The 12,835-nt window shown below is 39.6% G+C and overlaps 1 protein-coding gene across 1 annotated transcript in view; it reads left to right on the forward strand.

Annotated features, from left to right (window-relative positions):
- LOC102833043 (kalirin-like) overlaps positions 1 to 12,133 on the forward strand; it is a 398,989-nt gene extending 386,856 nt beyond the window's left edge. Inside the window, exon 34 of the mRNA XM_006869427.1 lies at positions 12,071 to 12,133. Coding sequence (XP_006869489.1) covers positions 12,071 to 12,133 — 63 coding nt within the window. The remainder of the gene's footprint in view (positions 1 to 12,070) is intronic.
- Positions 12,134 to 12,835: the final 702 nt, after the last annotated feature.

The following is a 12,835-nucleotide window of genomic DNA, read 5'->3' on the forward strand; positions in this document are numbered from 1 at the left end:
CAGTTCAAACAGCTTTGCAGTCTGGTGCATTAACTAACCCTCCTGGTGTGGCACTTCAGGATAATGTGCTGGACCTCAAGGTCAGTTTGAACCTCAGGATTAGCAGTTCACACTCAAGCTGCTCCTCGAAAACCCTACGCAGGGTGGCTACAAGTCGGAATCGACTCAGTGGCACACAACCACCATCACCAGGATAGCTTCTTAGAAGTAGAATTAGTGGGTCAAAGGGAATGTGCATTTTTATTCTTGATAGACATTACAGTGAGGTGTCCCCTTCATTTATTTTTATCTTCTCCAATCTGGTCTTATGTGCTTTTAAAACAATTTTATTCATTGTTACTTTGTATGTTTTGATTAGCTGCTAAAATTGCAACTATAACATTTTCTAGTATTTTATTACAATGTTCACTATTTAATTTATATTATTACCTAACTGAGAGTTATGGACTTGTCAGTTAAGTAACTGCTACTTTAGTTACTAGAGATAAAAAATTTTTTATACTTACAAACATCTGCTTTACATCAAACTGTAAAGAAATTTTGAAATGTAATATATATATGCAGAAATTACATAACCGAAGTGAAAGTTTTAATGAACATGCATGTAACAAACATGTAGGTTAAGAAGCAGAAGAACATTGTCTCTCTCTGGTCACAACCCATGGCATTCAGAATAATAATGTCTGTCCTTTTCTTCAACATTTTACCTTCTCTGTAGGGTCCCTAAGTAATATAGTTTTGATGATTTTATTTAAAATTTTTATATAAGTAGGATCATACTGTATGTCTTCTGTCATCTAACATTATGTTTATGGGATTCATTCATACTGATGTGTATAGTTGTTATTCATTTCCATTGTTGAATAGTACTCCATTGTAGAAATATACCACAGTCTATTTATTTGTTCTGTATATGGGACATTTGGAACTCTAATGAACATTGCTGCTATGAATGTTCTTGTATGCATATGCTCTTGAGGTCTTCTTTAAGAGTTTAAAGCTAGGAGAGAAATGTCTAAGTGATAGGGAATATTTTACCTCTATCTTCAACATTGTTGTTGTTGTTATGTGCCGTGGAGTCAGTTCCTACTCATAGCGACCCTGCACAGGGTTTCCAAGGCTGTAAATCTTTATGGGAGCAGAAAGCCTCATCTTTCTCCTGTGAAACAGCTGGTAGTTTCGAACTGCTGACTTTGCGGCTCACAGCCCAATTTGTAACCACTACACTACCAGAGCTCCTTCAACATTAGTAGATAATAAAATCTACTATTCCAAGTTATTGTGCTAAATTGAAACTTCTACCAGCATGTATGAGATTTTGATTGCTCTCCATGAGGCTTTCTTTACTGCAAAGATTTAAAAAGCATCAGAAACCCTATAGAGTTGAAGGCACTTTAATAACAGCATCCTCACCATTGCTTAATATTGTCAGATTTTTACATTTTTGTAGATCTGCTTATAATTTCATTTGCATTTCCTTGATTACAATTAAAGGTGGACACCTTTTCATGTCCTTATTTACATTTGGATTTTCTCTTGTGCAATATTCTGTTTCAGTCTTTTGCCTATATGTCTAATGGGGGGGAGGGCAGGTCTGTTTTGGTTGATCCTTTTTTAATTCATTTGTAGCTCTTCATATATTCTGCATATTAGTCCTTTGTTGGTTTCACCTGTGGTAAATATCAGCTCTCAGTCTGTGACTACTCTTGTCACTCTCTTCATTAGTCTTGATAAACATAATTTGGCATATTGACCATAATATCTTTTTATATTGGAGGTTCCTATGATATGATATATTATTTTGTAATTTAGAATACTATTCACCATTTATTTCTCCAACAACAGTATACCAACATGAGAACTTAATATATAATGCAGGTTTCTGTTCATTTCTATATATACTTCTAATTAATGAATAAGAACTAGTTGACTGTTTAGAAGTGTTTCTGTTACTACTTTATATATAAACAGGTAATACATTTAAAACAATGAAATTTAGAGAAAATAAATTAAGTTTGGAGTCCAACAAACAGATCCGTCTGACAAACAGATCTAAGACTTAGGATTGAAGTCTTTACATAGCAAAAATAAACATCTGTGTTAACAGTCAAACCTTTTAAACCTTAACTGTACACATCCTTCTTACTATCTTGTCCGTCTAGTTACTCATCTCACAAGAAAGCTAGAACAGGAGAAGGCTGCATCTATACAGGCACAGCCACAAAGGCTGAGCTACAAGAGAAGCTTCTCTTGACAGCAAGAGAAGAGGCAGAAAACTATGGAAAGCAAAAGCTGGCAGAGGAGTTAAAACTCCGACAGCTTGATTCCATTTAGTGATGTTACCAAGCTTTGTTTTTTTAATGACTCACTCTGTTTCGAAGACATCCTTACACCATCATTATTTGTGTTGGTATTTGTAAGTATGAACAAAAGGGTAAATTATGGTCAGTGTACTTTGCTTTAGAAGTTAGGGATATAGAGAACATTATCAAAATTGTTAAAATGGGGAGAAAACTGTTGGTGTTTACCTTTAGTTTTCAGAAACTTTGCTTATCCAAACAGGCACATTCCCAAGGGTTCTGGAGAGCAGAAATTACAGTGACTTGGTTTATATTAGAAAATTGAGGATCAGTTCAACTTTGATCAGTCCTGGCAATGACTGTAGAAGTTTGAGTGTTCATTCCTCTGACATTTATTAAGCATCTGAATGATCCACCACAGTCCACGCCACTGTCCTATCAACCTGTGGCCTGTGGAAGATGGTCTCCATGCATTCACTCTTACCTCCCTCCAGTTTCTTCTCTACTCTGCAGCCTCTGTGACCTTGAAATGCAAGGTCTCCATGTCATTCTTTGGCTTCCAGCCCTTCCATTGCTGCTCCTTGGTCATAGGATCAGTGCAAAAATCCTCAACGTGGCCTGTGAGCGCTGCCCATTTCTCCAGCTTCACTGGACTCACTCTTCATCTTGTTTCCTGCCCTGGGACATCCCTGTCCTTCCCTGAATGTGTTACTTTTCTTCACATCCCTGGGTTTTTGTATATGCGCTTTCTCTATCTTGAAAATTGTTTCTCTCCCACCCCAAATACCTCAGTCCAGTCCTTTTTCCTCTTTTCTTTTAGATCTTAAGCTATCCTGACCCCTTGATTTAGTTTTTTCCCCAGCTCATATTTCTTACAGAACACTGTGCTATTTTACCTTGGTACCTATCACCGTTGATAAGTATGTAAGTATTTGTGTGGTCATGTCATTGCTTTCTCCAGCAGACTTTCAGCTACATGAAGTTATGCTTAATTTGTACTTCCATTATAATCCCAGAATCTAAAAGCCTTGTTGGTTCATGCAAGGTACTCACTAAATATCTGTTAAATGAGTAAATGAATTCATTACCAAATAAACACAAGGTAATATGTTTGGCTTTGTAAGCAAGAGAGAGAAGTCTAGAAATTGGGATCAAATATAATAAAAACAAAGGTTTTAGAAGATCAGAGAAGGTTCAGCATTAGTCATTATGGAATTATTAGGTTGTACAATTGCATGATACTATAGAATTACTAAATGGGTAGAATTTTGCAAGATAACACTGGGACTGAGGTTGGGAAAGAAGTTTCCAAATGTATCTAACAGTAATAGCAAGGTAAAGGAGAAAGGAAAATATAGGGTGAGTTTGGGGTGTAGAGAATAAGTATGTATGATTGAAGTTCAGGATTTGTGAGATGAATTGTAGGAAGTAAAACTGGAGTGATTGGTTGGGTCAGATCATGGCAGATGCTGGGCCCCATTTCAGAGGAATTAACTTTATTCAGTAGCTCTCAAGAAACACTGAGGGTTGCTATCACGATACATACAGAATTACTCTTTTTAAAACTTACTGTGAATTGGATGAAGACTTACAGGAGTAATTGTACCTTTACCTTAACGCATCACTGTGCTTTGTTTTCTCTAGACTCAAAAGCAGTCTAGTGTCTGCCTGTTCACATTACTCTGAATCTCACCCATTATATCCAGCTCCTTTCCCAACATTGCCAAGCATTCCCTTTCCTTCAACATCTCACTAGCATAGGGTGTGATACTCCATGCCCCCAATGAGGCATGCACTTGAACTTGGCTCATATTTCTTTAGCTCTTCACCCACTGTGAACAATAGTTTTTGGTACTTCACATCTGATATCTGTGGAAAAAATTGCATGACTGTATCCCCTAAACTGACTATTGCCTTAATTGTGATTTTGCATTCATTTCTTGGCTCATTCAACAAAATTGTTGAACACCTACTATGTGTCAGGTATTGTTGCAGGTGATGGAGATGTAGTAGTGAAACAAAATAGGCCAGCCCCCACCCTGAAGACTACATCTTACCAAGAAACCAGAAAACACACACACATGTGAAGCCAAATGGTGCCATCGTATTACTACTGCTAGATATTTTCAGTGTGATGGCCAACTTTTCTCAGTCTCTGCATCAGAAAATTACTTCCTTTTTCTCTCAAACCAGTAAGTCTGGGTTGACTTCCTTCTTTGGTACAGAAGCAGCATTGTTTTCCCATATACCCAGGTTTGTATCTGTGGATTCACCTTTGGCATATTCTCTTAGAGCCAGTCAGTTGCCATATCCTTAGAGTGAGTCCCTCAGAGTATCTTCCACACCACTGCTGCATAACCACTCTCAGAAGCTCAGTTTGGGTTGAGCCTGGGTCTAATCTTTTGCTTAGATTCTCTCAGTAACCTCCTGAATGGCTTTCATATTCTCTGGGCTCTTGCCCTTGTATTAGGGTCCAGTTCCATATATCCAATTGTGTATTCTGGTGTGCTTCTGTAAGATAAGCACTAAACCACAAGGTCAGTTTGAACCTCAAGGTCAGGGTTCAGACTCACCACAGAAACCCTATACAAGGTCACTATGAGTCAGTACAAACTTGATGACACTTTAACAACAGAACATAACTGGGGTCCTGGTGTGACATTGTAGGATATGCACTAGACTGCTAACCACAAGGTTGGCAGTTCAAACCTACTAGCTGCTCAGAAGCCCTATACAGGGTCACTATGAGTCAAAATTGACTGAACATCGCTTGACAACAACAACAATGCATAACTGCACTTGGATGACGCATTGCACTCAACTAAAGTAAAATGAAACTTATACCATTCCAAACAGCTCCTTTTCCAATGCTGACATCAACAGTTGTATGTATAAGCCATCTGGCTCTCCTTCATTCTCTGTCTGCTTTCTCAGCCGATTTTCTGTTGGATCACGGCATTGATTGCATATTACTTTGCCTTGCTTTAAAATTTTCTAGAATATATTAAATCTTCCCCTGGGAGTTTCAAGAAGAGATGTATGTCCCCCAGAACCTCAATAACATTTTCTAACACCTAGAGCCACTTGATAAGCAGGCCCCTTCCCTCCGGTCATTTCTCTCCCTTGAGCCCCTTTGCTGTCTGGAAATTTCTTCTCTAATCAATGGTTTCTGATACATGTGCCATTGCTTTTATTAGACTCTAATATCTTGCAAATCATAAACTCTTTTATCTGCCAGCCTAGATTGCCTCAAAAAGTATTTCTCTGTTCTGATAGGTTCGCTTTTTAGTTCAGAAACAGTGTTATTGGAGTGCATCTTTGTTATTAGAATGATTACTAGAGTCCTGGGAATGTCGTAGCTCTGGATAAGCACTGGACTGCGAACCATAAAGTTGGCGGGTTGAGACCGCCAGCCACTCACAGGAGAAAGATGGGGCTTTCTGCTCCCACAAAGATGTATAGCATCAAAAAACATACACAGGTCTCTGTGAGTCAAAACAGACTCAACAACACTTACAAGTAGAACCCTCAACACCATGGTGCACAGAATCTTCAGATTTCAAATTGGTTTTCATGGGTTTATTTTTTTACTGCATTTGAACTATGAGATCATGAAGACAAGATTCATGTGTGAATCTGTTTGATATCTGCATCACACTGAGATTGAGTTAGGCATTCACAGAGAGTGTTAAAAAGTAATCGTTGAACAATGTGTTTTGTGTATATATCTTCTGTTTGTATATATTTATGAACTTACCTACATCTCTGAAAGCAATCCCCATATATTCTCTAAGAAATATTCATCCACATGGTTTGAGAGGCAGACATAGCTTATGTATTTTTCCTGGACCATCTGCCTGTGATAATATAACCCGATAAGTCACAGCTCCTGGCTGTGTCTGGCACAGGTGAAGGGCCTTCCTGAACTGCAATCTCGGATTACTTTTCTTTCATACTGTGTTAGGACTCTTCCTTTTCCTTCTCAATACTAAAGGCTCATTTTTTTTCTGCTAAACATAAAATTTAAAGAGTATGTGCATGTATATTTCTGCTTGCATCCTAATGTGGCATTGTAATATAAGCACTAGACTGCTAACCACAAGGTTGGCAATTCAAACATACCAGCCGCTCCTTGGAAACCCTACACAGGGTGGCTATGAGTCAACAGCCTCAGTGGCACTTAACAACAACATACATATGTATACACCAAGCATCAAACCCATTGCCATCCAGTCAATTTCGACTCATAGCCACCTTCTAGAATGGAATACAGCTGACCCATAGGATTCCCAAGGCAGTAACCTTTATGAAAACAGATTGCCATATCTTTCTTCCATAAAGCAGATGGCAGTTTCGAACTGCCGAGCCCTCAGCAGCCAAGCACTCACCTACTGTGCTACCAGGCCTCCATGTATGCATACATACACACATACATACACACATACATATTATATGCATGTACATATGCATGTTTATACATAGGAAGAAAATATACTAAAATATAAAGAGTGATTATTTCTGAATGGTGGCTTTTTCCAGAGTCTCAATGGAAAGTCATTACTCTTACTAGCAAAAACACATAATAGATGTTATTTTTGAAAGAACAGGAAGGTCCTGAGGGTCCACTCTCTGCATGGTTGCATGGACTGAGGGTGAAGGGACCAACAGTAGGGAGCGGGGTGATCTACTGCTCAGCATCTCAAGGTTAGAGAGAGTAGTAACAGGGTGAACTGGGCTACCTTACAGGAGGGAGCTGAGTTAGGAGCTGAGGAACTGGCCACTTAGTTGGTTGAGAAGGTCAGAAGCCATGGACTGAAGGAAAGATAGAAGAAATCCAGAGTGTGTGGCATCCCGCCCCCCCAAACTTGATAATCTGGTAAGATGTGGAAAGGAAGGAGAAATTTTAAAGTATATTTTCAAGTTGATGAAGAGGTTTCATGAAAAACTCTGCAGTGGGAAAGAGAAAAAAGCAGACATGTTTCAAGTTTGGCTTACCCACTCCCCACCCCAGCCCCCATGATTCTAGTGAGAGGGCCCCCAGAGCATGAGATGGTGGACTTGGTTCGGAGGGCTCTGAGAGCACCATTGAGGAAATCAGTTAGTACAACATGGGCAGCAAGACTGCAAATAGTAGGTTCATGGGTAGGTCAAGTCCCTACTCCCTGCTCATGGCTCTCCCTTCCCCACAGTCTAAGGACAGACGGAACAATTTCTGATAAAATTACTGGTAAAAAGACTTTTTTTAAAAATCTTTCTAAACTTGGAGGAACATGAAACAAATATTTTCAAAGATGTTCCTTCCATACTGCCCAGTTTCATAGTTTTTCTGAACAGAGAGTGAAAGAAAAGAGAAACACATGTATTCCACTCTAGCTGATTTTCCTCCCCTGGGTAATGATCTGGAGGTTTGAGGGGCTGATCTATCCCTTAGGAGGGAGCTAACAAAGCTAAATTCTGCATCCCCTGTTAGACCACCCTGTTCAACATTAAGCTTCTCAACCAATCAGTCACCTCACAGAGTTCAGCAGGATGAGGAATCTCCCAGGTTAGGATGGTCCACCAACACAGCCATCCAGATGCCTTCAGGAAGAATAGGAAGGAAGCAGGAAAAAATAAATAAGAAAGTCCCCAAATCATTCCTTGAAAGTATGTTTCATGGTGTTTGTCTTTTTTCTATGCCCTATTTGATATTTTTACTACATTGCATCTCTGTTTTCAATTTGATGGCTACATCAAGTTCAGGCTCTGGTTTGAAACTTGAGGTGGATGGAGAAAGGTTCTTTGAAACCAGTCAATATGGTATTTGTAGAGTTCTCTGTTTTATGGAGGAAAAAAGAGAACATTAAAGGTTCATACCAAGCACAAAATCTCCACCATCTAATGATGAATACCATTGGGTAGGTAGAAGGGACACCTGAGGAAAACATAAAGATATGCAGGGCTTAAACAATCAGCAATACCAACTGCATTTCTTGCTGAACCCTTAATGTGTGCCTGGCATTTTACATATATTCTCTCATGTAATCCCCACAACTCTTAAAGGTAAGCACCATTATCCTTATTTTGTAGATGAGGAAAATATCAGAGGTTAAATAGTTTGCCCAAGATGGATCACACAACAAATGGCAGAGCTGAGATTTGATGCAAGTTATTTCTGATGTCCGTTCTGCACACGAACATTCACCTCCAAGTGCATTCAAAGAAAACAATTAGTTGATTGTGGCAGAAATTCACAAAGTAACATTGTGGCCCAAATGGTGTAAATTCTGACATTTTCTCCTCCTGATCAGTAAATTTGAATTACAGAAAACAAGAGTGTTCTATGTTCTACAGATTGCATGTGTCATTGCTCACTGTCTTCTGTGTGTCTAGGACAGCGTTACATGAGGCAGGAATGTAGAGGAGACTGTTTATTGTGTCTTACCTTAGAAAAGTTGTAACAAAGCACATCCCTGCCTCAGTAGCTTCCTAAGCCATCAAACAAAGGGACATTGAGAATAGAAAGTCAACTGAAGATACATTTTTTAAGAATATTGCAAATTAACTGTCTCAAATTCTTTGTTGAACAAGCAAAGGTATGAATCTATAATATAGTCAATATTTTCCCCATTTGTGGCTGTTTTTATACCACTGAATTCCAATGTTGTCTCTTGTGCAACCAGTGATGGTAGAACATCTCTCCATAGCTCAGAAGGCTCATACGAGTACCTAGAACTAGAATGGAGCCTACAGCATGTTAAATACATGTACCCCCAAAAGGTGGGGGTGATTTCCTTGCTGTCCCCCACCCCCAATAAAAGAAGGAATGTTACAAAGGTGAGGCTAATAAAACTGTTAACTATCCTATAAAGTGGGTCTCACTGATTATTAACCCTTGTGGAAAATGCCAAAGACCCAGTGCTTCTGGACAATGTGTGAAAATGCAGCAAGATTCCAGTTTTCCAATGCCGGAGTAATTGGGGCACAAAAGAAGACTCTGGGCTAAGGATTCCTCATCAGGTGATCCTTAAAATTACTAGAAAAATATCTTTAAAAGCTGAATCAGAATTCAAGATGTATAGGGTGATTGGATAGGGAATGTATTTGTGAATTCCAAGCTGAGAGTTATTTTCTAAGTAGTAATAGAGGTTAACATTTCAAAAATATTTTAATGGAATCTTTTTTCACACTTCCACTTATACTTTTTTTCTTTAGTCCTTGCCCTAAGTCAAAAAAAGAAAACCAAGGCTATTATTTTTAAAGTTAAGAGCTTGATGTTAAAACTACTCTTTTAAGTATTGCTGTCTAAATGCAGTATGTGTCTTCCCAGGGTTTTAGGAAACAAGTCAGTTTCTCCAGGTGGTCTATTTCTTATGTTCCTCACAAATCACACCATCATTACACAGATATGCAGTTATACAGAGATAATTATAACTTGAGGTTTAGAAGATGAGAAAATTTCTGTAAACAACAAAAATTATATAATGGTCCAAAACACTTCAAATTCAGTCCTCACGGATAAGGTGGCTTCTTGAAATATGTGAGGGATACTTTCCAAAACCCTTGGAATCCATAAACATACAAGTATCATTTAGCAGATGGATGTTTCTTTACAAGGGGTAATAATTCACAGTGGTTAAGGACAACTATGGAGTCAAATCTCACCTCTCCCCTTGCTAGTTGTGAGATCCTGGGCAGGACCTCTCAGTGTTTCTGTCTGCAAAATGGAGATGATGGTGTTACCCACAACACCAAGTTGTGGTACAGATCATGTATTCAAAAGACTCACACTTTGCCTGGCACATGGTAAGCACTCAATAAACATTACCTATTTGCAATTATAGCAGCTAGTATTTTTTAAATTGTTCCCCTTCAGAATTTTAATAACGTGTGTATAACAGATGTCAAACTAGACATTTATGAAGCTACCAAATTCTGCCATTAAAATAAATTCTACAAACCTTATAACACATCTATAAATCAAACTGGTAATGACAGTGAATTATGATGTGGGGGACTAGCTAATTAGGACAGCTGATACCACGCCTCTTATTAACATTAAGCAAAGAAAAATATGATTTATAATTCTTGATTCCCTTTTGCCCTGGTAAAGGTGAGCTCAGTAAACTTACCAATGCCTTCACCATGAGTCTCACCACAAATACATGTGTACAGCTCCTGACTTCTTCAGAATCTCATCTCTCTTCTTACTTCTAAGTTTCTACTATCTTTCTTATAGCTCAGGGTAGCTGCCATTTAAGTGTAATACTCAAGGGTTTTCTCTTATTTAATGAGTAGTGTCTGCCTGGTTGCAATTCTTACTAAAAGAATGTCAGATTGTTTTCTTCGTTTTTATATGGCAAGTATTATGGAGCTTTTTACATCATAATGCCGTGATTACATTTTTAAATTTATCCTCAGGGCTTCAAACCAGTTCATTCACAATCAAAGCGTCAATCAGAACAGACCTGAATTTTTAAAAATTTGGGTAAAGTGGAACAGTGACCAGAACAGTAAAAATGACTCGTTAAAAGCCCTGGAATGGGAATCTTGGAAGAGGTATAGTGAGCCCTTTCAGAAACCTTGTGCAGGGCGTTGGATCACTGCCTGGGAGAAGAACACATATTCAGAGAAGCATGCTTGGCCACTATCTTTGAGTGGGTCATGGATGTTTCTTACTCAACCAATCAAAAGATTTGATTGCTATGCTGCCCTTGTTTTCTAAGAGGGAGATTTCATTTCTAACAAGGCATCAAGCTGTAATTTTTTTTCATTGCTGCTATTGTTGTTAAGCCATATTTTGTAAATTCTGGTCCATTCTTGTCTTGCATTTTTGACCATGAGTAAACTGGAAAGAACTGATTCAAAGCCTTGTTTATATTGAATGTTTCCCTTGGCTAAGAGCCATGCCTTAGCCATGTTTAGAATGTTTCACGTCCTCCAGTGGCACTAGAAGTAGACATCTTGTGAGGGGCAGTTTTTCTTAAAGGAACATGGATTCCATTATTTCAGACAGGCCACTAGAGATGGTACAGACCACACTAGATTATAAAGTGGGTTCTCTAGTATTGTTCACTCTCACTCAGTAATCCCCTCCTTCCAGTCACGAATCAAATCCACTCGTAGGGAAAATTGTTGCCATATATTAAGGACCCCTCAAATTCTGGAAGTCATTAGTTTTAAATCCATTACTGCCAAGGATCTGCTACATAAATGGGAAAAGTTTTCTGAGTTTCTCTCCCCCAATTGAGTGTTATAGCAAGATTTGGTGGGGCACAAGAACCCTGAAAGAGTTTAAACAAGAGAGCAAAATAACAGAAAAGGATATGAAATCAGCACCCATCATCGTTGTTATTAGGACCTCAGATTTAATGTGTCCTTGTTTCTGTTACTCCTGGCTCCCTTCCTGCTTATATGACTGGAACATTGGGAACCACTCCAGGGCTGGTTTACAGGTACTAATGCAGGGGAAAGTATATAGATTTGAGTTCTGTATCAGAATGAGCAAAAATGGTCTATAAGCGATCCTCATCTGGATCCCTGGACCTGATTAGCTTCTTCTGGAAATTCAGACAAAAGGATGCCCTTAATAACACTCTGTTGTCTCCACATTCTCTTCTAAAGAAAATGATTGGTCATTTGCCAGGTTGAACTTTGTGCACTGGGTTGCTAGAAAGACAGTAGGTTTCACTGATAATTTAATTCTGTTTTCTATAAAGGGCTACAGGATCTCGTGCAGATTATTGCAAAGTCATATGCAAATTACAGAGCCCCGGCCCTTTTCTTAACAGGATGGCAACCTTGCTCCTCGGTGGCACCTGGGACCTGGAGATCCTTTCTCCACTTACGTTTAGCGCGCAGCCTGGGACTTGTCCCTGCAGCTCACCGGGTTATCCGTGCCGCCGTTGGGACCTCCCACCTGGACTCCTATCACCCACCTCTCTTGAGACTGCTCTGGCAGGGCTGGTGTGGGGTGCAGCCTTTGCTCAGAGGGCAACATGTTCCAAGCAAAATCTGCCCACCTGGGTCATGGGCTCACCCCTCCGGGTTCCTGCTTCTCTCCTGGGTGCAAATCAAGGTTGCTGAGCTTCTCTCCAAAGTCTAAAACGGTGGGGCAGTAGAGACCTGTGAGAGGCCCCATGGCCCACTGTACTTCCCCAAGCTCCTTCTGAACACTAGGTACCCCAGGCCCTTTCTGCCCTAGAGATCTGCAGTGTGAGTGGACAGGTCATTTAGAGGAGCACAGTTCTCTCTGGAGTTTTTCTCCAAGCTGAACGTTTCGATTGTCAAAGGGCCTCAATCTGGAAAATAAGGAATCATCATTCTAATCTAAGCTGCCTCCCCCAAATCATGAGGAAGAGGGAGGAAGAAGGGGTGATTTTGAGGCAGAAGAGATGAGGATTAACTGTTGCTGTTGAGTGCCGTCAACTGGGTTCCAACCCATAGCAACCCTGTATAGGGCTTCCAAGGAGCGGTTTCCAAGGAGCGGCTGGTGAGCTTGAACCACCGACCTTGTGGTTCAGCGCATTAACCCACAGCACCACACCAAGACTAAC

This window comes from Chrysochloris asiatica, unplaced genomic scaffold, assembly GCF_000296735.1.
Source record: "Chrysochloris asiatica unplaced genomic scaffold, ChrAsi1.0 scaffold00130, whole genome shotgun sequence".
NCBI classification, from domain to species: Eukaryota; Metazoa; Chordata; class Mammalia; order Afrosoricida; family Chrysochloridae; genus Chrysochloris; species Chrysochloris asiatica.